This window comes from Ursus arctos, unplaced genomic scaffold (genome assembly GCF_023065955.2).
Source record: "Ursus arctos isolate Adak ecotype North America unplaced genomic scaffold, UrsArc2.0 scaffold_14, whole genome shotgun sequence".
NCBI classification, from domain to species: domain Eukaryota; kingdom Metazoa; phylum Chordata; class Mammalia; order Carnivora; family Ursidae; genus Ursus; species Ursus arctos.
In genome coordinates, this window is record NW_026622808.1 from 17,875,542 (window position 1) to 17,892,913 (window position 17,372).

Here is a 17,372-nt window from a genome sequence, read left to right on the forward strand (position 1 = left end):
ATTTGAAAGGATTTTTTTTTGAGAGGAGGACGCCCTAGCACCCAGGGTCCTGGTGAATTTTTCATTTGTAAGAGGTGCTGTTGGGCTTAAAATAGGCTATTTAATTTGTGGGGCCCACTGCAAAATGAAAATGCAGGGCCCCTTGTTTAAAAATCATGAAGACTTTTTTTTGGTTAAGATTTTACTTATTTGAGAGAGAGAGCACGAGCATGGGGGGGAGGGACAGGGGGAGAGGGAGAAGCAAACTCCTTGCTGAGCAGGGAGCCCGATGTGGGGCTTGATCCCAGGACCCTGGGATCATGACCTGAGCTGAAGGCAGATGTTTAATTGACAGAGCCACCCAGGTGCCCCTAAAAATTATTAAGACTTTCAAGATGGTGACAGTGGAGTGTTAGGGAGCATGGCCCTACCAAGTGTGGGGACTTGGGCGATGGCCAGGGTTACGTTCCCGTGAAGCTGGCCCTGGATGGAGGGCAGGGGGAAGGCTGGCAGCGGGCAGTGGTCTGGGGGTCAAGGCCTCTGAGCCTGCCGCCCAGCCCTGTGGAGCCAGGTGGTGTTTTAGGACTGCTGGAAAAGAAGGGCCCGGGAGCCCGGTGGAGAGGCTCGGGGACAAGGGAAGGGGCAGATGCGTGTGGGCTCCCATTATAGGCGTAGGTGTGATTTGTGATGTGAACACATTTTGATGTGAACCATTTATTTTCTCATTCTATTTCAGTAGATGTCCCATCGAATATTGCAAAAATCATCATCGGCCCCCTCATCTTTGTCTTTCTCTTCAGTGTTGTGATTGGAAGTATTTACCTGTTCCTGAGAAAGAGGTGGGTACAGTGGCATCTGGTGAATTGTTAGACCGGCTCTCCAGGAGAGGAAGTATGCCTAGTTACAGGGAGAGCTGTAGCTAAGTGTGTTATAAATTTGACTGACATAAGCGATGTGGATAGCACTCAACTTACAGGTAATGGTCATAATAAGTACGTAACACTCTATCATAAATTCCCTCCAGCTGGTTGATTCTCACCAAATGTTTTGGTAGATTTTTCGCCCCCCGCCCCCCACCCCGAGCCTTTGTATCTACAGCCCTCCTGTGGCTGCAAGTGATGAGTGAGCGTAGCCCCGGCCTGAATGTGGATTGATACTTTGTTTTCGTAGGAGTAAGGTGCAAATGAACTAAGAGGCATAGCTTCATCAACGAAGAAGTGACTTCGCTCAGTCGGGTAGAACTGTGCTGGAGGAACATTTTCTCAAAAAAAATTTTTTTTTGCCATTTGCAACATCGTGGCTACAGAGATGACATCCTTTTTTTTTTTTTTAAGATTTATTTATTTATTTTAGAGAGAGAGAGAGAGAGCAGGGGGAGGGGCAGAGGAAAAGAGAGAATCCCAAGCAGACTCTGCGCTGAGGGCAGAGCCCCGACGTGGGGCTCGATCCCACGACTCCGAGATCATGACCTGAGCTGAAATCAAGAGTTGGCCGCTTCACTGACTGAGCCACCCAGGCGCCCCGAGATGACACACTTTTAAGTTTAATCTGATTGACATTTTTGTGCCATCCCTTCCTCAAGCCTGGACGGACAACAGAGCAATAGATCAAGTCTTGGTTGGTAGCGTCCTGTTTCTTTCTGTGACGTATATATTCCTGCTGTGGCCAATTTCAAGCTGCAGACATCCCACTGGTGATAGTAGGAAGCTGTATGCTAGTCAGGCAGTGGTGGGTTCTGTTCTCAATATCATTTCATCTCATCGTAAGCCGGTGTCATTTAATTTTGGACGATGGCTGTATTAACAACCTGCTGTCAGATTTCCTGAAAACTTAGCAGTTGTTTCTCATGAGCTGGGATGAGATCCGCAAAGGGCGAGGGTTTTAGGTGTTAATGGATGAGCATAAATTATAGTTTATGGTCCCACGTTGATGTGCGTAAGTAGTCTGACGGGCTTCTACTCCTGACACCCCAGACTGTGTCGGGGACACAGGGTTGCTGGTGATACGGTTTGCCGTTGGCATCGGGAGCTTGTAGCCCCTCCGCGAGTGACCCGGAGCCCCGTGAGAATATCGAACTGGAATGTCTTCCTCTTTCTCCTCCAGGCAGCCGGATGGGCCACTGGGACCGCTGTATGCTTCTTCAAACCCTGAGTACCTCAGTGCGAGTGATGGTGAGTACCCTCCCTGTCCCCCTGTGTGGCCAGAATCCTGCCCTTTGGGGCTCTTGGCCATCAATGTCAAGTGCAAGTCGGCAGTTGGCACCCGGGGAGGCCGAGATGAGCCCTCTTGTTCACGTGAGCACGCAGACCTGCCCCTTGCTGCAGAGACCGTGTTCCTGGGAGCAGCCAGACACCCGCTGTCTAGCACTATTTGGATGGGCTCATTGAGCTAATCTGGGGCCCGTGAGCTGGGCTGGGAGGCTGAGAGAGAATCCAGGGTCCCAGCTGTTGGGTGGGTGGAACCTGGGACTGTGCCAGAGACCACGCCGAGGGTCAGAGCCAGAGGGCTGCGTACGGACTTGCTATCCAGGCTGGCAGGTGGGGGTCGGACACTGGGGATAAGGGGCGGGGAAGACAAGAGTGAAGGGTAAGATGGGGTACGCAGGAGGCTGTGTGGGCGCCAGGGACTCTATCGGCTGCTGGCGGTGGCTGAACACGAATGGGTCGCTGATGCTGGTGGTGGGAGCGTCGGACTGACACCTGTATCTCCCTTGATTGTACGAAGGGCAGTGAGCAGCCCCTGCAGATAAGACTCTCCTTCCGAGGAGAGAGCATCTGCCACGTTACAAGTTTCTAAAGCACTTCACGCAGCAGCAATCAGAAAGTGACTTGGGAGGAGTGAACGCTGTTGCCTCCGGGGGATACGGGGTGATGTTTTTAAGGACACCCAGGATTTGTTTTCATCAGGTCTGATGAGGGAGTGTGGGAGAAGGTGGACAAGAACCTTTATTGTGGCGTCCTTGGGAGGGCAAGGCGGGGTAAGAGCAAGGACTGGCTGTTTTGATGATTTCAGTGGGTTCTGGGGTGTAGGGCCTGGCCCTGGGGCTGAGTGGGTCCCCTAGAGGTGGGGGTTAGGATTTGGGCTCTGGATTGGTGGGTTTTGCAGATAGAAGGTGCTCTCACAGGCAAGTCATGTGCTGTCTCTAGGAATCGGCCGCCCTTGGGCAGGGCAGCCCCTCCAAGGTCATCGAGGCCCCGGCTGCTAAGGCATCAGAATAGGGAAACTAGGAGAGGTGGTCGTTCCAGGTAGGAGCGTGTGCAGGAGGCAGGAGCAGGAGGGAATGAACACGGACGGAGGGGCCTCCTCTCCCAGTTTGGGGTTGGCATTGTTTCTGCACACTGGAGGTGGGGAAGCTGAACCTCAGGGCTGCCACGGGACCCCGCGATAAGGGGTGAGGCCAGGATGGCTACGCAGGGCTGCCTCTCTACCCTACTGCCCTGCTTCCTTCTGGAAATGCAGGAATGGCCGAGTGCACAAGGGTGCCTGGTGAAAGCTGGAAGTTGGAGCTCAAGGTTCTCTAAGGCTGGAAAGGCCTGGGCCGAGGGGTACACACAGGGAAAGACCCCGGCTCGGAGCCCCGGGGGACAGGGTGCCCCCACTGAGCTTCTGTGCGTGCTCATCTTCTGTAGTGTCCTTGCCCGAGGCCCCGGTGACCGTCGGGGTTTGCCGGGGCTGCCGTAACAAACACCACGGACCGGATGGCTTAGGAAACGGAATTCTGTTTCCTCACGGTTCTGGAAGCTGGGAGTCTGAGATCAAGATGTCAACGGGGTTGGTTTCTCCTGAAGCCTCTCTCTGTGGGTTGTGGACAGCTGTCTTCTCCCCGGGTCCTCATGTGGTTGTCCCTGCATGCATGTCTGTGTCCCAGTGTCCTCTTCTTGTAAGGACACCAGTCATATGGGATGGGAGCCACCCCACTGACTTCATTTGAACTTGATTGCCTCGGGAATGGCCCTGTCTTTAAATATAGTTACATTCTGAGGTACCAGGATTAGGACCTCAACATAAATTCTGGTGGGGGGGGGGACACGACACAATTTAGTCCCCCTTTGGAGGACAGCAGGAACCATTTTGGCTTTTCTTATGAGGCCTTTGTGCCTTTGTCTGCAAATCATTTTCTGTGTAACAAACCACCCCAAAGTTAGTGGCTTGAAACAACCAGCATTTGTTAGCTCAGGACTCGGTGGGTCCGCCGCCTGGGCTCTGCTGAGCTGGGCAGATCCTTTGACCCCGCCGGGGCTCATTCACACGGCTGCAGCCTGCCTGCCGATCAGCCGGCGCTCGGTGGCCTCGGATGGGCTCACTGGGATGTCCAGCGGTTGCCAGGCCCTTGGCACTTTGCAGAAACAACAGCCTCAGATGGGAAGTAGCATTGTGGGGTGGCGGGGCTGAAATCAGACAGAAAGGACGAGGACGCAGGCTCGGCTCGGCGCTTACCGGCCAGGACCCTGGACTGGTGGTGTTTCCATCCCAAGCATCTGCTGTCCCCTCCATGAAGGGCAGGGACCCACGGCTGTCCTGTTCTCGGCTCTGTGCCCGGTGCCCAGCACAAGTCCTGGACCACAGGAGCCCCTTAGTGAACCTTTGCCAGGGGGGCCTCTGGTGGGAGATGGCTGGGGGTCCACCGCGGACACGGTGTAGATAAATGAGGAGTAGTGTTTCCATGTTCTGTGTATGTGCCGGACGAGTGGGAGGTCCCCCGGGAGAAGATCACTCTGCTGCGTGAGCTGGGGCAGGGCTCCTTCGGCATGGTGTACGAAGGCAACGCCAGAGACGTCGTCAAGGGCGAGGCGGAGACCCGCGTGGCGGTGAAGACGGTCAATGAGTCGGCCAGTCTGCGGGAGAGGATCGAGTTTCTCAACGAGGCCTCGGTCATGAAGGGCTTCACCTGTCATCACGTGGTGAGTCCTGCATTTGCCCCGAAGCCGACAGAGGCGTCCTTCCGCGCCTGCTTCCCTGTTCCCCTCGTCTGTCCTTCCCCCTCCTCCAGCACAGAGCAGGAGGACTCTAGGTGTGGACCCCCTGCCTGTCCCCCACTCTGCTAAGCACCCTAAAGGTGTGGGGGAGGCTCCCTCCCTTCCCGCTTCTTGAATCCCATCCTCTCCCACCTTGCATGGAGCCAGACTCATTCCCTTGCTTTCCAGAATCTTCTGTCTCTTCCCTCTTCCTGGCCCCTTTGTAACCCTGGAACACATGATGGATGAGCCACGCTGTCCCCGCATCCCTGTCCCCCCACCCCAAGTCGGCACAGACTTCCTGCTCTGCTGCTCCCACGTGGTCCCATAGCTTCTCCTCGAGCCTTGCGTCCTTTCTTCCTTGCCACGTGTGGCTGAGGGGATCTGCTCTGTGCTGAGCCCCAGTCTTGACTCTTCGACGCAGCAGCTTCCTGCCCCTTACGGAGCTTCTAGCACGGCCGTGGAGACAGACCCTAAGCCCAATAAGTTCCTTATGGAGGACGTTAGGAGCCGGAGCCACGGCAGGATGGAACCAGAGAGCAGAGTCAGGGGCTGGGAGTGTGGGTATGGGGAAGGTGTATTAAGGACGGAGGCACTGAGCCACGGCGACCTGGCAGGGAACAGAGGGGTCAGGCAGAGGGAACAGCAAGTACAAGGCCTGGGAGGTGGGAACGTGCCTTATCTGCTCGGGGCCCCCGAGGAGATCTCCAAGGGTCTGCCTCAGAGTGTTGCTGTGTGTGGACATGTCTCTCTGCTCCCCCCTCCCCCCAGACCATGAGTCCTGAATTCCCCGTCCTCCCCTGACTACCCTGTCCCCACAAGGCATTGACCCTGGCATTTGAGCCAGACAGACCAGGGCTCCCCACACAGGGTGCCGCGCGCATCGCAGACGTCAGATGGGGGGACCTTGGGGGGTGGAAGCCTTCCCCCGGACCCTCCCCCAAGATCGCTCGGTGCTCACTCCACAGGTCCGCCTCCTGGGGGTGGTGTCCAAGGGCCAGCCGACGCTGGTGGTGATGGAGCTGATGGCCCATGGAGACCTGAAGAGCTACCTCCGCTCCCTGCGGCCGGAGGCTGAGGTGAGCTGGCTCCGGGGACCCGGCAGGGCGCCCGCTCCCAGCCGCCGGGCGCCCGGGTCCCTGAACCCGACCCCATGTTTCGACTTCAGAATAACCCCGGCCGCCCTCCCCCTACCCTGCAAGAGATGATTCAGATGGCGGCGGAGATCGCCGACGGGATGGCCTACCTGAACGCCAAGAAGTTCGTGCACCGGGATCTCGCGGCCCGAAACTGCATGGTCGCCCACGACTTCACCGTCAAAATTGGAGGTGCGTCTGGCCCTCTGCTGGGAAATGTGTGGCCCGGGCCCAGTGTGACCGCAGAAGGAGTTGTCTGTCCTGAGCAGTTCAGTCTTCTCCAGTAGTGCAAAGAGGGCCCGGCCCGCAGGCTGCGATCGCACGTGCTCGTGAGCTCGCTCATTTCCTGCTCTGGATCATAACGGAGTTCCCTGGTGGTGGAAGCTGTCGCACTAGGAGCCCGTAGATGTGACCGATGATGGATAAGTCGCCCTGATTTTTCTGCCCGCACGCATCACCCAGCACAGGAGCCACTGGCCGCCTTGGCCATTTACATTCAAGTTAACTTAAATGAACTAGAATTAAAAATGTATTCCTTTGGCTGCGCTGGCCGCATTGCAAGTGAGCGTTCGCCACCTTGAGCCTGGTGGCCGCCATATTGGGCAGCGTGAGCGTAGACCGCATTCTTCATCACGGAGGGTTCTACTGGACGGGGGTATTCAAAGATGAACAGTAAAATAGTGCTTGTGTAAACAAGATGAGGAAGACTGGAGATAAGAGGACTGAAGGAAATAAAGAGTTCCATGGTAGAGAGCAGAAGCCTCTCCCTGCACGGAGACAGCCTTTTGGCCCGAATTTGCAGGATGAGTTGACCTGAATGACAGCATCCCAGGGGGCATTCCAGCGTATGCAAAGGCCTGACACCGGAAGGATGGCAGATGTGGTGTGAATAGAAGGAACGTGGAGGGGAGCAGAGCAGGATGAGCTGTGAGGTTAGGGAGAGAGGCAGGAGCCAGACCTGGAAGGGCCTTATTAGTCAGTGAGTCATCTAGCCGTTATCCTAAGGAGCCAGTGGGAAGCTAGAAGTAACGTGATTCTCTTTATGATCCCAAACGACATTATCCGCAAGGGAGGCCGGAAGTGATGTCATCCTGTTTATAATCCCAAAAGACCTTATCCTCCGTTAGCCATGGGAAGCAAGAAATAACGTGACCCTATTTATGTAGCTTCTCTTGGGCGGTGGGCTGTCAGGGTCAAGACGGAGGGAAGGTCCTGCAGGTGAGAGATGGTGGTGAGCCTGGGTGGGGCTGGAGTGATGGAGAGGGAGAGTTGGATTAGAGTAGGCAGGACTCCCCGATGTCTGAGATGTGGGTATGAGGAAAGGGGCGTGGTCAAAGGGGACCCGACCCTGGGTTTTGAGCTGGGCAGCTGGGTAGTGGTGGGACCATATTTAGTGGAGAATAGCAGGTTGGCTTCTGAGACCCAACACTTTGGTTCGGAAGTTTGGGATGCCTGCAAGGTCATGGGTGGGAAGGAAGTGTTGCCGAGAATGGGATTCCCAGGCCGTGGGCCGGAATGTCGCTTCTTTCCCACTTCGTGCTTCCTTTTCCTTCCCTGTACGTGGTGGCCCATCCTTTCCCTCCACATCCCCATGAGTACCCTCAGAATCTGTGCTCACGGGATTTGGCCACCACCCAGGTGAGCACACACCTGGGGCAGGTGAGCCCATCCGAGGGCTCTGTAAGGCAATGGGGCAAGATGGAGACAGGGCTGTAGGCTGAATGTTAAGACCATGTGAACCCTTTGTTGTCAGACTTTGGGATGACCAGAGACATCTATGAAACGGATTACTACCGGAAAGGAGGCAAGGGTCTGCTCCCCGTGCGGTGGATGGCCCCGGAATCCCTGAAGGACGGGGTCTTTACCACTTCTTCTGACATGTGGTGAGTGGTGCATGGATCGGTGGACAGAGTGCTGGGCTCGAATCCCAGGTCGTTCCGTTCGTGTGACCGGCAAGAGGGGGCCAGTTAAAACCTGCTTTCCTCACAGCCCCTTGATCAAGAAGGTGAAGGGGAGGTCATGTCGGGGGACCCTTGCACGGCTATTTATGTTCCGATTGAGACTAATCTAGGCATTTCTGAATGCAGCACGAATTGTTTAATTAACTGGCCGACCACGTTCTAGTAAACCAGGGAGGGGTGCGTGTGTGCGTGTGTGTGTGTGTTTTCATGGCTTCTCCGTTACTACTTTCAACTGTTGTCGGCAGGTCCTTTGGCGTGGTCCTTTGGGAAATCACCAGCTTGGCAGAACAGCCATACCAGGGTCTGTCTAATGAACAGGTGTTGAAATTCGTCATGGATGGAGGGTATCTGGATCAACCCGACAATTGTCCAGAGAGAGTGTAAGTGTGGAAAGAAGACCGGGCGGAGTGTGGGCTCTTCATCAAAAAGGCATTGCCCTTTGGTTTGCGTGTCGTACCTCTATATACGTGCTTATGTTTGCGTGCCGTATCTTTACGCCTGTGCTTTCTTGCATAGCATGCCTGTGGAAGGTTGTAGAGAGACCCCGCATGGGAGAAGGAACCTGGGTAGCCGGGGTGGGGTATTTATGTGTAACTGTCGGTCCTTAATATATTTAACATTTTGTCAGGGAATGAATACAATCTGACATGTCTATTATAGCTCAACAGAATTGGGAAAAAAAGAAATCAGAAGCAGAAACATTAAAATTATTTTTTGGTCAAGAATATGTGTTACCTATCTCCCTGCTCCCCTGATTTTTGTTGTAAATTTTGGTCATAGAAAAAATAAATAAATGTTTGTTATAGGACCAAACGGACAACACATACAAGCGGGCCATTGAGCACTTGCAGACTTGTGCAGTCCCACTAATAGTCCGATAAATATAGAGTAAAATGAAGGAAAGTACTATCTTCCTAAATGAGCAAAGAGAGGAAGGAAGAATGGAAGAAAAGAGAGTTTTAATACTCAGTGCTGGAAGTGGATGGCCTAGATAATCATTCTTATCCCCCTGTTGTTAATAGCTGCTCAGAGGATGTTATTTAAAGTTTCAAAAAATGGAAATGATCTAAGTACCCAACAATAGGAGAACTGCCAGTAACTTTATAAATTAATATGACCTAGCAGCTCTGTCGGTGAAGTATCAGCCTTCGGTTCAGGTTATGATTCCAGGGTCCTGGGATCGAGTCCCGCATCGGGCTCCTTGCTCAGCGGGGAGTCCGCTCCCTCTGTCTCTCCACCCTGCTTGTGCCCACACTCCCTCTCTCTCTGTCTCTCACAAATAAATGAGTAAAATCTTAAAAAAAAAAAAACTATTAAAAAATAAAATAAAATAAAATGATATAGCAATTGAAATTTCAAATGATGCTAATAAAAATATTTTATAACTTGGTGAATAAGCCTATGTTTAAATATTAAGTATAAAAAGTGTGTATATATTACATTTCCAAATGTCTCCAGATAGAAAAGTCAAGAGGTTAGATCTGAAGGAGAGTTGTGTGCCAACTGTATTTCTCTATGTTTGGGATGTTTTCTTTCTACCATGAGATTGTTCATGTATAAAGTCCTTTATCAGTGTTTCTTAAGAAAAAAGTTTGTGCCCTCCTGAAAAATCCAGGGGGAAAGGCCATTTTGAGGCTTCATCCCTCAAAGAATAAGACTGTTAATTTAGGAAACCCAGGTGGAAGGGACCTCATATGAAAAAGAGTATGAAGCTGAGTTATTTAGAAACTCTGAGCAGAGTATTTTTGAATGTGGCTTCGCGAGAGTCCTTTCCTGGCCAGCTGGAAACTACAGCAGCTGACTGTAGTTCCAGGCCCAGGGAAATTAGGTGGGCCCTAGGGCAGAGGTCCACATTTTCTACAAAGGGCCGCATTGTAAATATTTTCAGCTTTGTGGGCCCTGTAGCTCTCTGTTGCAGCTGCTCCACTCTGTCGTGTAGCCTGAAGGCAGCCATGAACATTGCATAAGTGAAGAGGCGTGGCTGTGTGCCAATAAAACTTTATTTACAGAGACACTTCAGGGGGCCAGATTTGGTAGTTGTAGTGGGGAGAGGAAGAGGTAAACTAGAAACCCCAAGCCCTCAGCACCTGTACTGTGTGCTCTTGGCCGAGGCGGGTGATAGCCCCCTGCTAGCACCCTGGTGAGCGTGAGCGCTAGGCCTGCAAGGTGGCTGCTCAGAGCTGACCCTCTAGGTTCGGTCCACTCAGCTGCCCCATCAAGCCTCAAGCATCTCAACCCTGAAGGATCTTTGACCCTAGAAAGATTGTTCCTTGGCACAGGGAGGTCTTTCAAGCATCCCCAGTAGGAATTAAACTTTATGAAATGCACCAAACGGGAGAAAAAAAAATCAGGACCATATAAAATGATCAACCTTGTCCAACATGTGGGTGCATCAAGAGGGGCCCTTCTTGATCTGGCCTGGGAAGGAGGCAGCCCCTTTGGCTCTCTTTCCAAAACCTTTTTTATTTTTTTTTAAAGTACCGGTAGAAATCCCGTTTTCGTCTTGACCGTTGCCTGCACTGGTGGCCGCCTTCTGACACTGGCACTTGCTCTCGTGGGTGTGGGCCGCAGGCGACAGGGCTGGGGTGGGGACTGCTCGGCCGGATGCCCCCGGACGCATGCCTGACGTGTCCCTCTGTCCTGCAGCACCGACCTGATGCGCATGTGCTGGCAGTTCAATCCCAAGATGCGGCCCACCTTCCTGGAGATCGTCGACCTGCTCAAGGACGACCTGCACCCCAGCTTTCCGGAAGTTTCCTTCTTCCATAGCGAGGAGAACAAGGCGCCTGAGAGCGAGGAGCTGGAGATGGAGTTCGAGGACATGGAGAGTGTCCCCCTGGATCGGGCCTCACACTCTCAGAGGGAGGAGGCCGGGGGCCGGGATGGAGGGTCCTCCCTGGGCCTCAAGCGAAACTACGAGGAGCACATCCCCTACACCCACATGAACGGGGGCAAGAAAAACGGACGGATTCTGACTCTGCCGAGGTCGAATCCTTCCTAACAACGCCTGTTTCGCGGAGGGGTTCCCATCTCCACTTTCCTCTGGTTTGAAGGCCTCCAGAAAACTCAGGATTCTGTGAATCTCCCACAGTGTCAGACGGAGCTCAGAGATCTCTGCTATCCATTGCTGTTCCTCTGCGACTTAAAAACATGTGTTTGATTGCCAATTTGACGAGCTGTCAGAGAATTTAACTGTGACCCTGGAGGAGAAGGGGTTTCCTCGGCTGCTGTCCTCATAGGCAACTGCGGTTTTAAGCCAGGATGTGACTGTTTTTTTCTAGTAGATTGAGAGCAAGCACCTATTTTTTACACATCTTTTTTTTTTTTTTTTTTCCTCCTGGTGTCTTAGCTACAGTATAAAGCATAAAACTTGTTTGTGGAACAAAAATTTGAAAGAAAGAAAAAAAAGCCAACCCCGTTCCAGTAGAATCCAGGATTTCCGGAGTGGGCTTCAGGAAGGCTTTTCTTCTCATCCAGGCTGAAGGATATATATATATTTTTTCTTCACAAAATCAGTTCCTCAAATTGACCAATAGTTGCTGCTTTTATACTTTTGATAAGGATCTGCAGTCCCCGCGTGTGGCTCACGTGTGTCCGCGTGTGTGTGTGTGCGTGCGCGCGCGTGCCAAGCGTTCGTGCCGAGTTGACGCTTTGGGGGTCCGCTCGTGAAGGTTCTGCTGTTCTCGAGCTCCTGACCTTCCCGTCTCCTTCCTTCTTTCTTACTGGGAGACTGTGCCCTCTGCGGATTCTTCTGCCCCAAGCCTAGTCTCAGGAGTCTTTTCTCCCTTCACTTTGGTAAAAATGTTTTCCAGGAGCCAAGGGAGTAGTTTGGAGTGATAATGGATCTTTTCAAGACCAAACAAAGCTAGGACATAAAAAAGAAAAAAAAGAAAAAGAAAAAAAAAAAAAAGAACTGAGATGATTAAGAGTTTTGAGAATATATTTGTAACATATTTAATTTTTTTAAAACTCTCCAACGTCAGCCTCGTAAGTTATTAACCGGTTCCCGGGGTGGGGGGCGGGCTCGGGGGTCGGTCTGCCTGTGTGCAGAGGGGGCGTGAAGCACCAGCGGCCGATAAGTTTGGTCAGAAAGACACCCACCTTTCTGGGAATAAAGCCACATTAGCTGCTGACCCTTTTGGACGTGATGAGGCCACACGGAGGGTGTGGGCGATTGGGGCTGGTGGATGGTTTGGTTTGTGCTTGGGTGAGCCGACAGCCCCCCGGAGCGGAGTCCCGCATTCAGACACCCTTGTGGCCCTTGGATCTGTTGGTTCCTTGTGTCTGTGTACCTCGCACGCTTCCTCGACGGGGTGTGCACATACCACAACAAAAGCAAACCCCAAAGTGCGACAGCCCCCGTGGACTTGGAGAACACTAAAGCAATATGAAGCAAGATGCATCTGTCGGTCCCCTCCACCCTCAGGGCATCCAACTGTCCTCAGAGTTGACCTCCCAGAAGCTGCTCCGCGCCCGGCGACCTCAGCTGGGCCAGGTGTGGGGCCTGAGCAGAACTCTCGGGTGCTTACGATGTCGCAGTCCCCAAGCCAGTAGAGTCTGGAGGAGAAACCGCTAAGGACCTTCACGCCGCCAAGAACTTCTGGATGGGTGTGAATCCCGTTTCTTCCCTTTGGGGAAAGAATCGCAGCTGCTCAAAGAACATGGTGAACTCATTACTTTGGTTCATCGGAATCATCACCCACGGGTTCTCCCTGAGAGCATTTTCTCATGAGTTTTTGATTGCTTCCTTCTCCGCTTCTCTTAAAAGTTGTGGGCTTAGGAACAGGAGCGAGACAATGGCGACCTCTGACCCTTCTCAATTCTTGATTAAGAACACAGGTAGACACACCTCCCAATTGCCTATCACGATCTTATTTATATGATTTGAGAAATTACAGCATGTGAAATATTTCTGGGGAGCCTCAGTGATTGGGTACAAGGAACAAGAGTACAGAAATTATTTTCGCCAAATTTATTTTGTACATATAAGAGGGTCTGTACGTAAATTAAGAACACATAGGTCTAGGTATTTTGTTCTTTTCATAGTAAATTTGTAGTGGCCGTATACGACACTAGCAACAATTTTCACATTTTTCTAATTCAGAAAGGTTTTCTTATATTAGGGGAAAATTATTTATTTTAATATATAAAAATCACTGTAAAAATCACTTTCGTAAAAAATGGAGTGCATGTAAATTTTTATCAAAGAAAAATAAACCGGTGAATGTGGGGTAATGATTTTTTTTTTTTTTCCAGCACAGTCTACCTCAGTGTATCATTAGGATGTGGTTCAATAATGGACATCATGAGACTTCAGAATTCTGCCTGGATCCAATCTGAATTAGGGAAAATCTGTATCAGCTGATTCCAAATGCCAGGGACCAGTAAGAATTTTGAGGGAGGGAGTTGGGACAAAGTATGGTTTTCGTGGGAGCATAGATCCTTTTTCTGGCTGATAATCTTCTCTGAATGCAGTCCCCCTCCACTATGTTTTGATCCTCCATCCATTGACGTGCTCTCAGACAGGAACTGAATTTCAGGCCATCGTGATGTATCTGATGTGTGGGGTGCCCAGGCCTGAGCAGCCTTCCTTTGGGGAGGAGAAGATACCCCATCTCCTGCTGGGGCAAAGAGGCTTTAGTGCAAAGCCAGCATCCCCACTGTCCCACTGCATCCCCCTGAAGTGAGCACTGAGGTGCCCTGGCTTTCCATGGCTTGTTCCTGCTCCTTTTAAGCCCCGATGCTTTTTGGGAGTGGAACAAATTGCACTTGGGGGCACCTCACATGCAAACACCTGATGTAGCATTTCTGTTCTCTAAGTGGAAAGGGGGAATGTGGAGAAATTCCAGTCCGAAACCCACCAGCATGCTGAGTGCATTTTTTAGCAACAAAACCTTGGACCCTTGTGTTTGGTTGACCTCAGGCTAATACTGTTTGAACTTGTGGGGCTTTGAGAACCCATTTGTAAGTCTGGGAATGGCCAGGGGGCCTGTTGACATACTTGCCAAACCTCACTGCCCCTGTCATACTTTTAGTCACTGCCCCCATGGGCTCACCCTTCTGTGCTTACCCTGGAGAGGCACAGTGGAGTGCTGGGCCCACCTGCACAGATGGGATTTTGTCTATTTCCTTTAGCTGTCTCCGCTACTGCAGTGAGAAGAGCAAGCAGCCATTGGGTCACAAGCCTTTTTCATCACATAATGTTGACTCTAACAACTTTGGGTCCTAGAAAGTCATGGTTGCCCTGGAGAAGGGGTTTATAGTGATGGGCTATACTGGGGGCCTTGTAGTGTTGGGCTATATTGGGGGAGCTTGTAGTGATGGGCTCTACTGGGGGGGGCTTGTAGTGATGGGCTATAAAAAAAAGCAACAAAGCCAGCTTAGGTTGACATTTTTGTTGTTTGCTTTTAAAGATGTCTCATTAAAACCCTTTTCATTAATGTGGCCTAATCCACATAGTAGTTTCTTCTTCCAGGAGGAGAATAGCAAGCACATTACTTTCTCCCAGGACCAGTGATGTCAAACACACTTCTGAAATGTTTGTATTCTGGGAGCTGTCCTTGGTGCTTTCCTGTTATTTCAAGTTAGTAGGAAGAAATGCTGCTGGTTCTCTTGGAGAGATGTTGAGCACAACGGAGAAGGTGTGAGAATTGATGTAAGGGTCTGCGCATACAATCCTGTGACCATTGGAGACTGCTGCCAATTGATGGGCAAATCTTCCACTGTCTCGCGCTAGAGCAGACAATCTGCCATAAGATGTGCTTGTTGGGTTGGAAGGTGTTCATTTGTAGCTGTCAAAACAGTGGTCGGTGGGCAGCATTGCCATCAGAGCATGGCCCATGCTAGCCATCTGGGTAGATGACGAATGTGCTGTAGTCCCAGGGACAATCATTTTTCTACTTAACGGTGGGTGGAAGTTCGGTGTTAAATGTCTTTTGGATACCACTTAGCAAGTGCTTGACATCTCAGGCTCTTCAGAAATTATGGTTTTGTTGGGGGTAGGGAATAGGGAAATGCTGATTGTATATAAATGGTGCACATAGAATGGTATCCCTTCAGAAAACCTTCCAGAATGTTTTTTAGAATATTGATTTACACCGGAGGTGAAGCTGAGATGGAAATAACAAAGGCTAATTTGTTCCTGTGTTTGAAAGAATGTGATGGACTTTCAGGGGCTACAGCTGAAGGTGAATGGTTCCTTTGGGGTCCCCCAGAAGCAGTGGGAAACACTGACTTTTTGAGCTCACAGTCACCTCATACCAGTCAGGGTCCAGAACCAACCTCCAGCCAAATTCTTATTTGGATGTGGGCCCTAAAAGTCCTTGTTAAAAACCAGATCGTGAATCTGAGGCTCTTGGTCCCCTTTCGAAGGAAGGAACAACTTCCAAGACAAGTGTGTGTCTATGCACACATTCAGGAATGGCTTGCGTAGTCTTTCTCCTTTGTGTGCCTGGGGACGGTGTCGGCCCTGATGTCAGCAGCAGACACTTCCCTTCTGCTGTCAGCTGCACAGGATCAAGTGTGCCTTGGTTTATGTGGAAAACAACTCGGAAACACAAAGCCCACCAAAAGCTCAATTATTTTTTCAATGTTTTCCTACAAGAGCCAAGTAGCACCATGTACAGAATATGCCTTTTTTTTTTGAATATTGAAATTGCTCTGCATGTAAAATATGGGATAATTACCTGTTTATATGAAAATTCTGAATAAATTATCTGAGAATAGTCTTGTTTTTGTGTGGTGTTCGAGCAAGGACCCATGACCTGTGTGGGATTGTGGCTATGGGGTGGGCTGTGTTAAGGGAAATCTGGAAGTTGTGGGGATTTGTTTTAAGAAGGAACAAACCTATGGGTTCTTCAGAACAATGGAGCGGGAGGTTAAATATTGTTATAATCAGGGCTGGTGATCCGCTAGTACTTACCTGTACGGTTGAACTGGTGGTTTAAATATTGAACTATTTCCATACCAGTTGGTAAGTAACTGCTACCCCAAAGACCCCCAGACCTTCCCATGATGCAAGCACTAAGGGGTTCACTCCAGGAATACGAGGGAATCTCCAGGATCTTTCTCCATTCCACCTGCTGAAGACTTACATATTGGATACTTTTAATGTCATCTTGGTAGCATGGACCTAACCCCAGGGTGGGTGGTCAGTAGGGGACCACAGATTGAAAGAGGATTTTAAGCAGCCTTGCACAAGCTATACACAGAGTGTAGTGGGTAAGGAGATGGACTCCCTGCCTTCAGCTCCCTGTGTGACTTGGAATGAGTCACATGACTTCACATGTTAGTTATTGCTGTGTAACAAACATCCTCAAAACTTTGTGGCTTAGAATAGCAAACATTTATTTCTCACAGTTCTGTGTGTTGACTGGGTGGGTCTTCTGGTCACAGCCTCACTCCATCCATCCATCCATCTGTCCACTCATCCACCCATTTACCCAACCATTCACCCATTCATCTGTCCATTTGTCGTTCAGTCTGCCCATGTTTGCCCATCCATCCATCTAGCCATCCTTCTGCCTCTCCTTCCTCCCTCCCTCCTTCTTTTCCTTCCTTCCTTCCTTCCTTCCTTCCTTCCTTCCTTCCTTCCTTCCTTCCTTCCTTCCTTCCCTCTTTCCATCCATCCATTTGTTCAATCATCCATATGTTTGTATACCCATCTGCCTATCCATCCATTTATCCACCCACCTGTTTGCCCATTCAGCCACCTGTCTGTCTATCTGTTCACCCATCTATCCATCCATCCAAGACTCCCGAACTTCAGTGAGAACCTGGCAAGGCTGAGGAAGCATGGTCTTTGGCTGGGCTTTATAAGCAACAGTCTTGCAACCAGAGGACGAGCTCTGGGCTCTGGGCTGGAACGGGGATGTGAGTAATTGAATGGCTCAGGGTTGGGAGCCAGGAAGGACAAGCTCTGGCCATGACTCTGCCCCAAGTGTGTGCTGCATGACCACAGATGAGACAGTTATCACCAGCATACTGCACAAGTGAGAGGAAGCACATGAAAGCTTTGGTAGCTCCAAAGTGCTCCACAGAAGAGGGCAGCGATACTCTTAACAGGGCTGACGTGGTTAGCAGGTGGTCTAGACTATGTGTGATGAGGGTCACGTTTTCTAGCTCTTGGTCTCTAATCTCCTTGGGTGCTGCTGACCCATCTCCTGGGGCATGGTTTCAACCCCATGAAGCTGACTGTGCTGCCTGAGATTGTGCCCTCAAAGCGACTCACCTGGAGTCTTACACCTCCAGCACCTCTAGAAGGTTCCCTTGTTGTACTCAGAGCCACAGGTGGGCACTGCAGTAGATGCTGTAGTACATCTAGTGGGTAGGTAGTGGACCTA

At 51.0% G+C, this 17,372-nt stretch overlaps 1 protein-coding gene across 5 annotated transcripts in view; it reads left to right on the forward strand.

Annotated features, from left to right (window-relative positions):
• Positions 1-15,755, forward strand: part of INSR (insulin receptor) — a 125,588-nt gene extending 109,833 nt beyond the window's left edge. For 2 of the 5 annotated variants that reach the window (XM_048227205.2, XM_026481311.4), the window contains 8 exons: positions 719-818; positions 2,083-2,150; positions 4,636-4,880; positions 5,903-6,013; positions 6,103-6,262; positions 7,824-7,953; positions 8,277-8,411; positions 10,678-15,755. In XM_048227205.2, the coding sequence (XP_048083162.1) occupies positions 719-818; positions 2,083-2,150; positions 4,636-4,880; positions 5,903-6,013; positions 6,103-6,262; positions 7,824-7,953; positions 8,277-8,411; positions 10,678-11,032 (1,304 nt within the window). In that variant the 3' untranslated portion in view covers positions 11,033-15,755. Of the gene's footprint in view, positions 1-715; positions 819-2,082; positions 2,151-4,635; positions 4,881-5,902; positions 6,014-6,102; positions 6,263-7,823; positions 7,954-8,276; positions 8,412-10,677 lie in introns of all 5 variants that reach the window. The other 3 variants (XM_026481308.4, XM_026481310.4, XR_007191803.2) reach the window with 2 other exon arrangements.
• Positions 15,756-17,372: the final 1,617 nt, after the last annotated feature.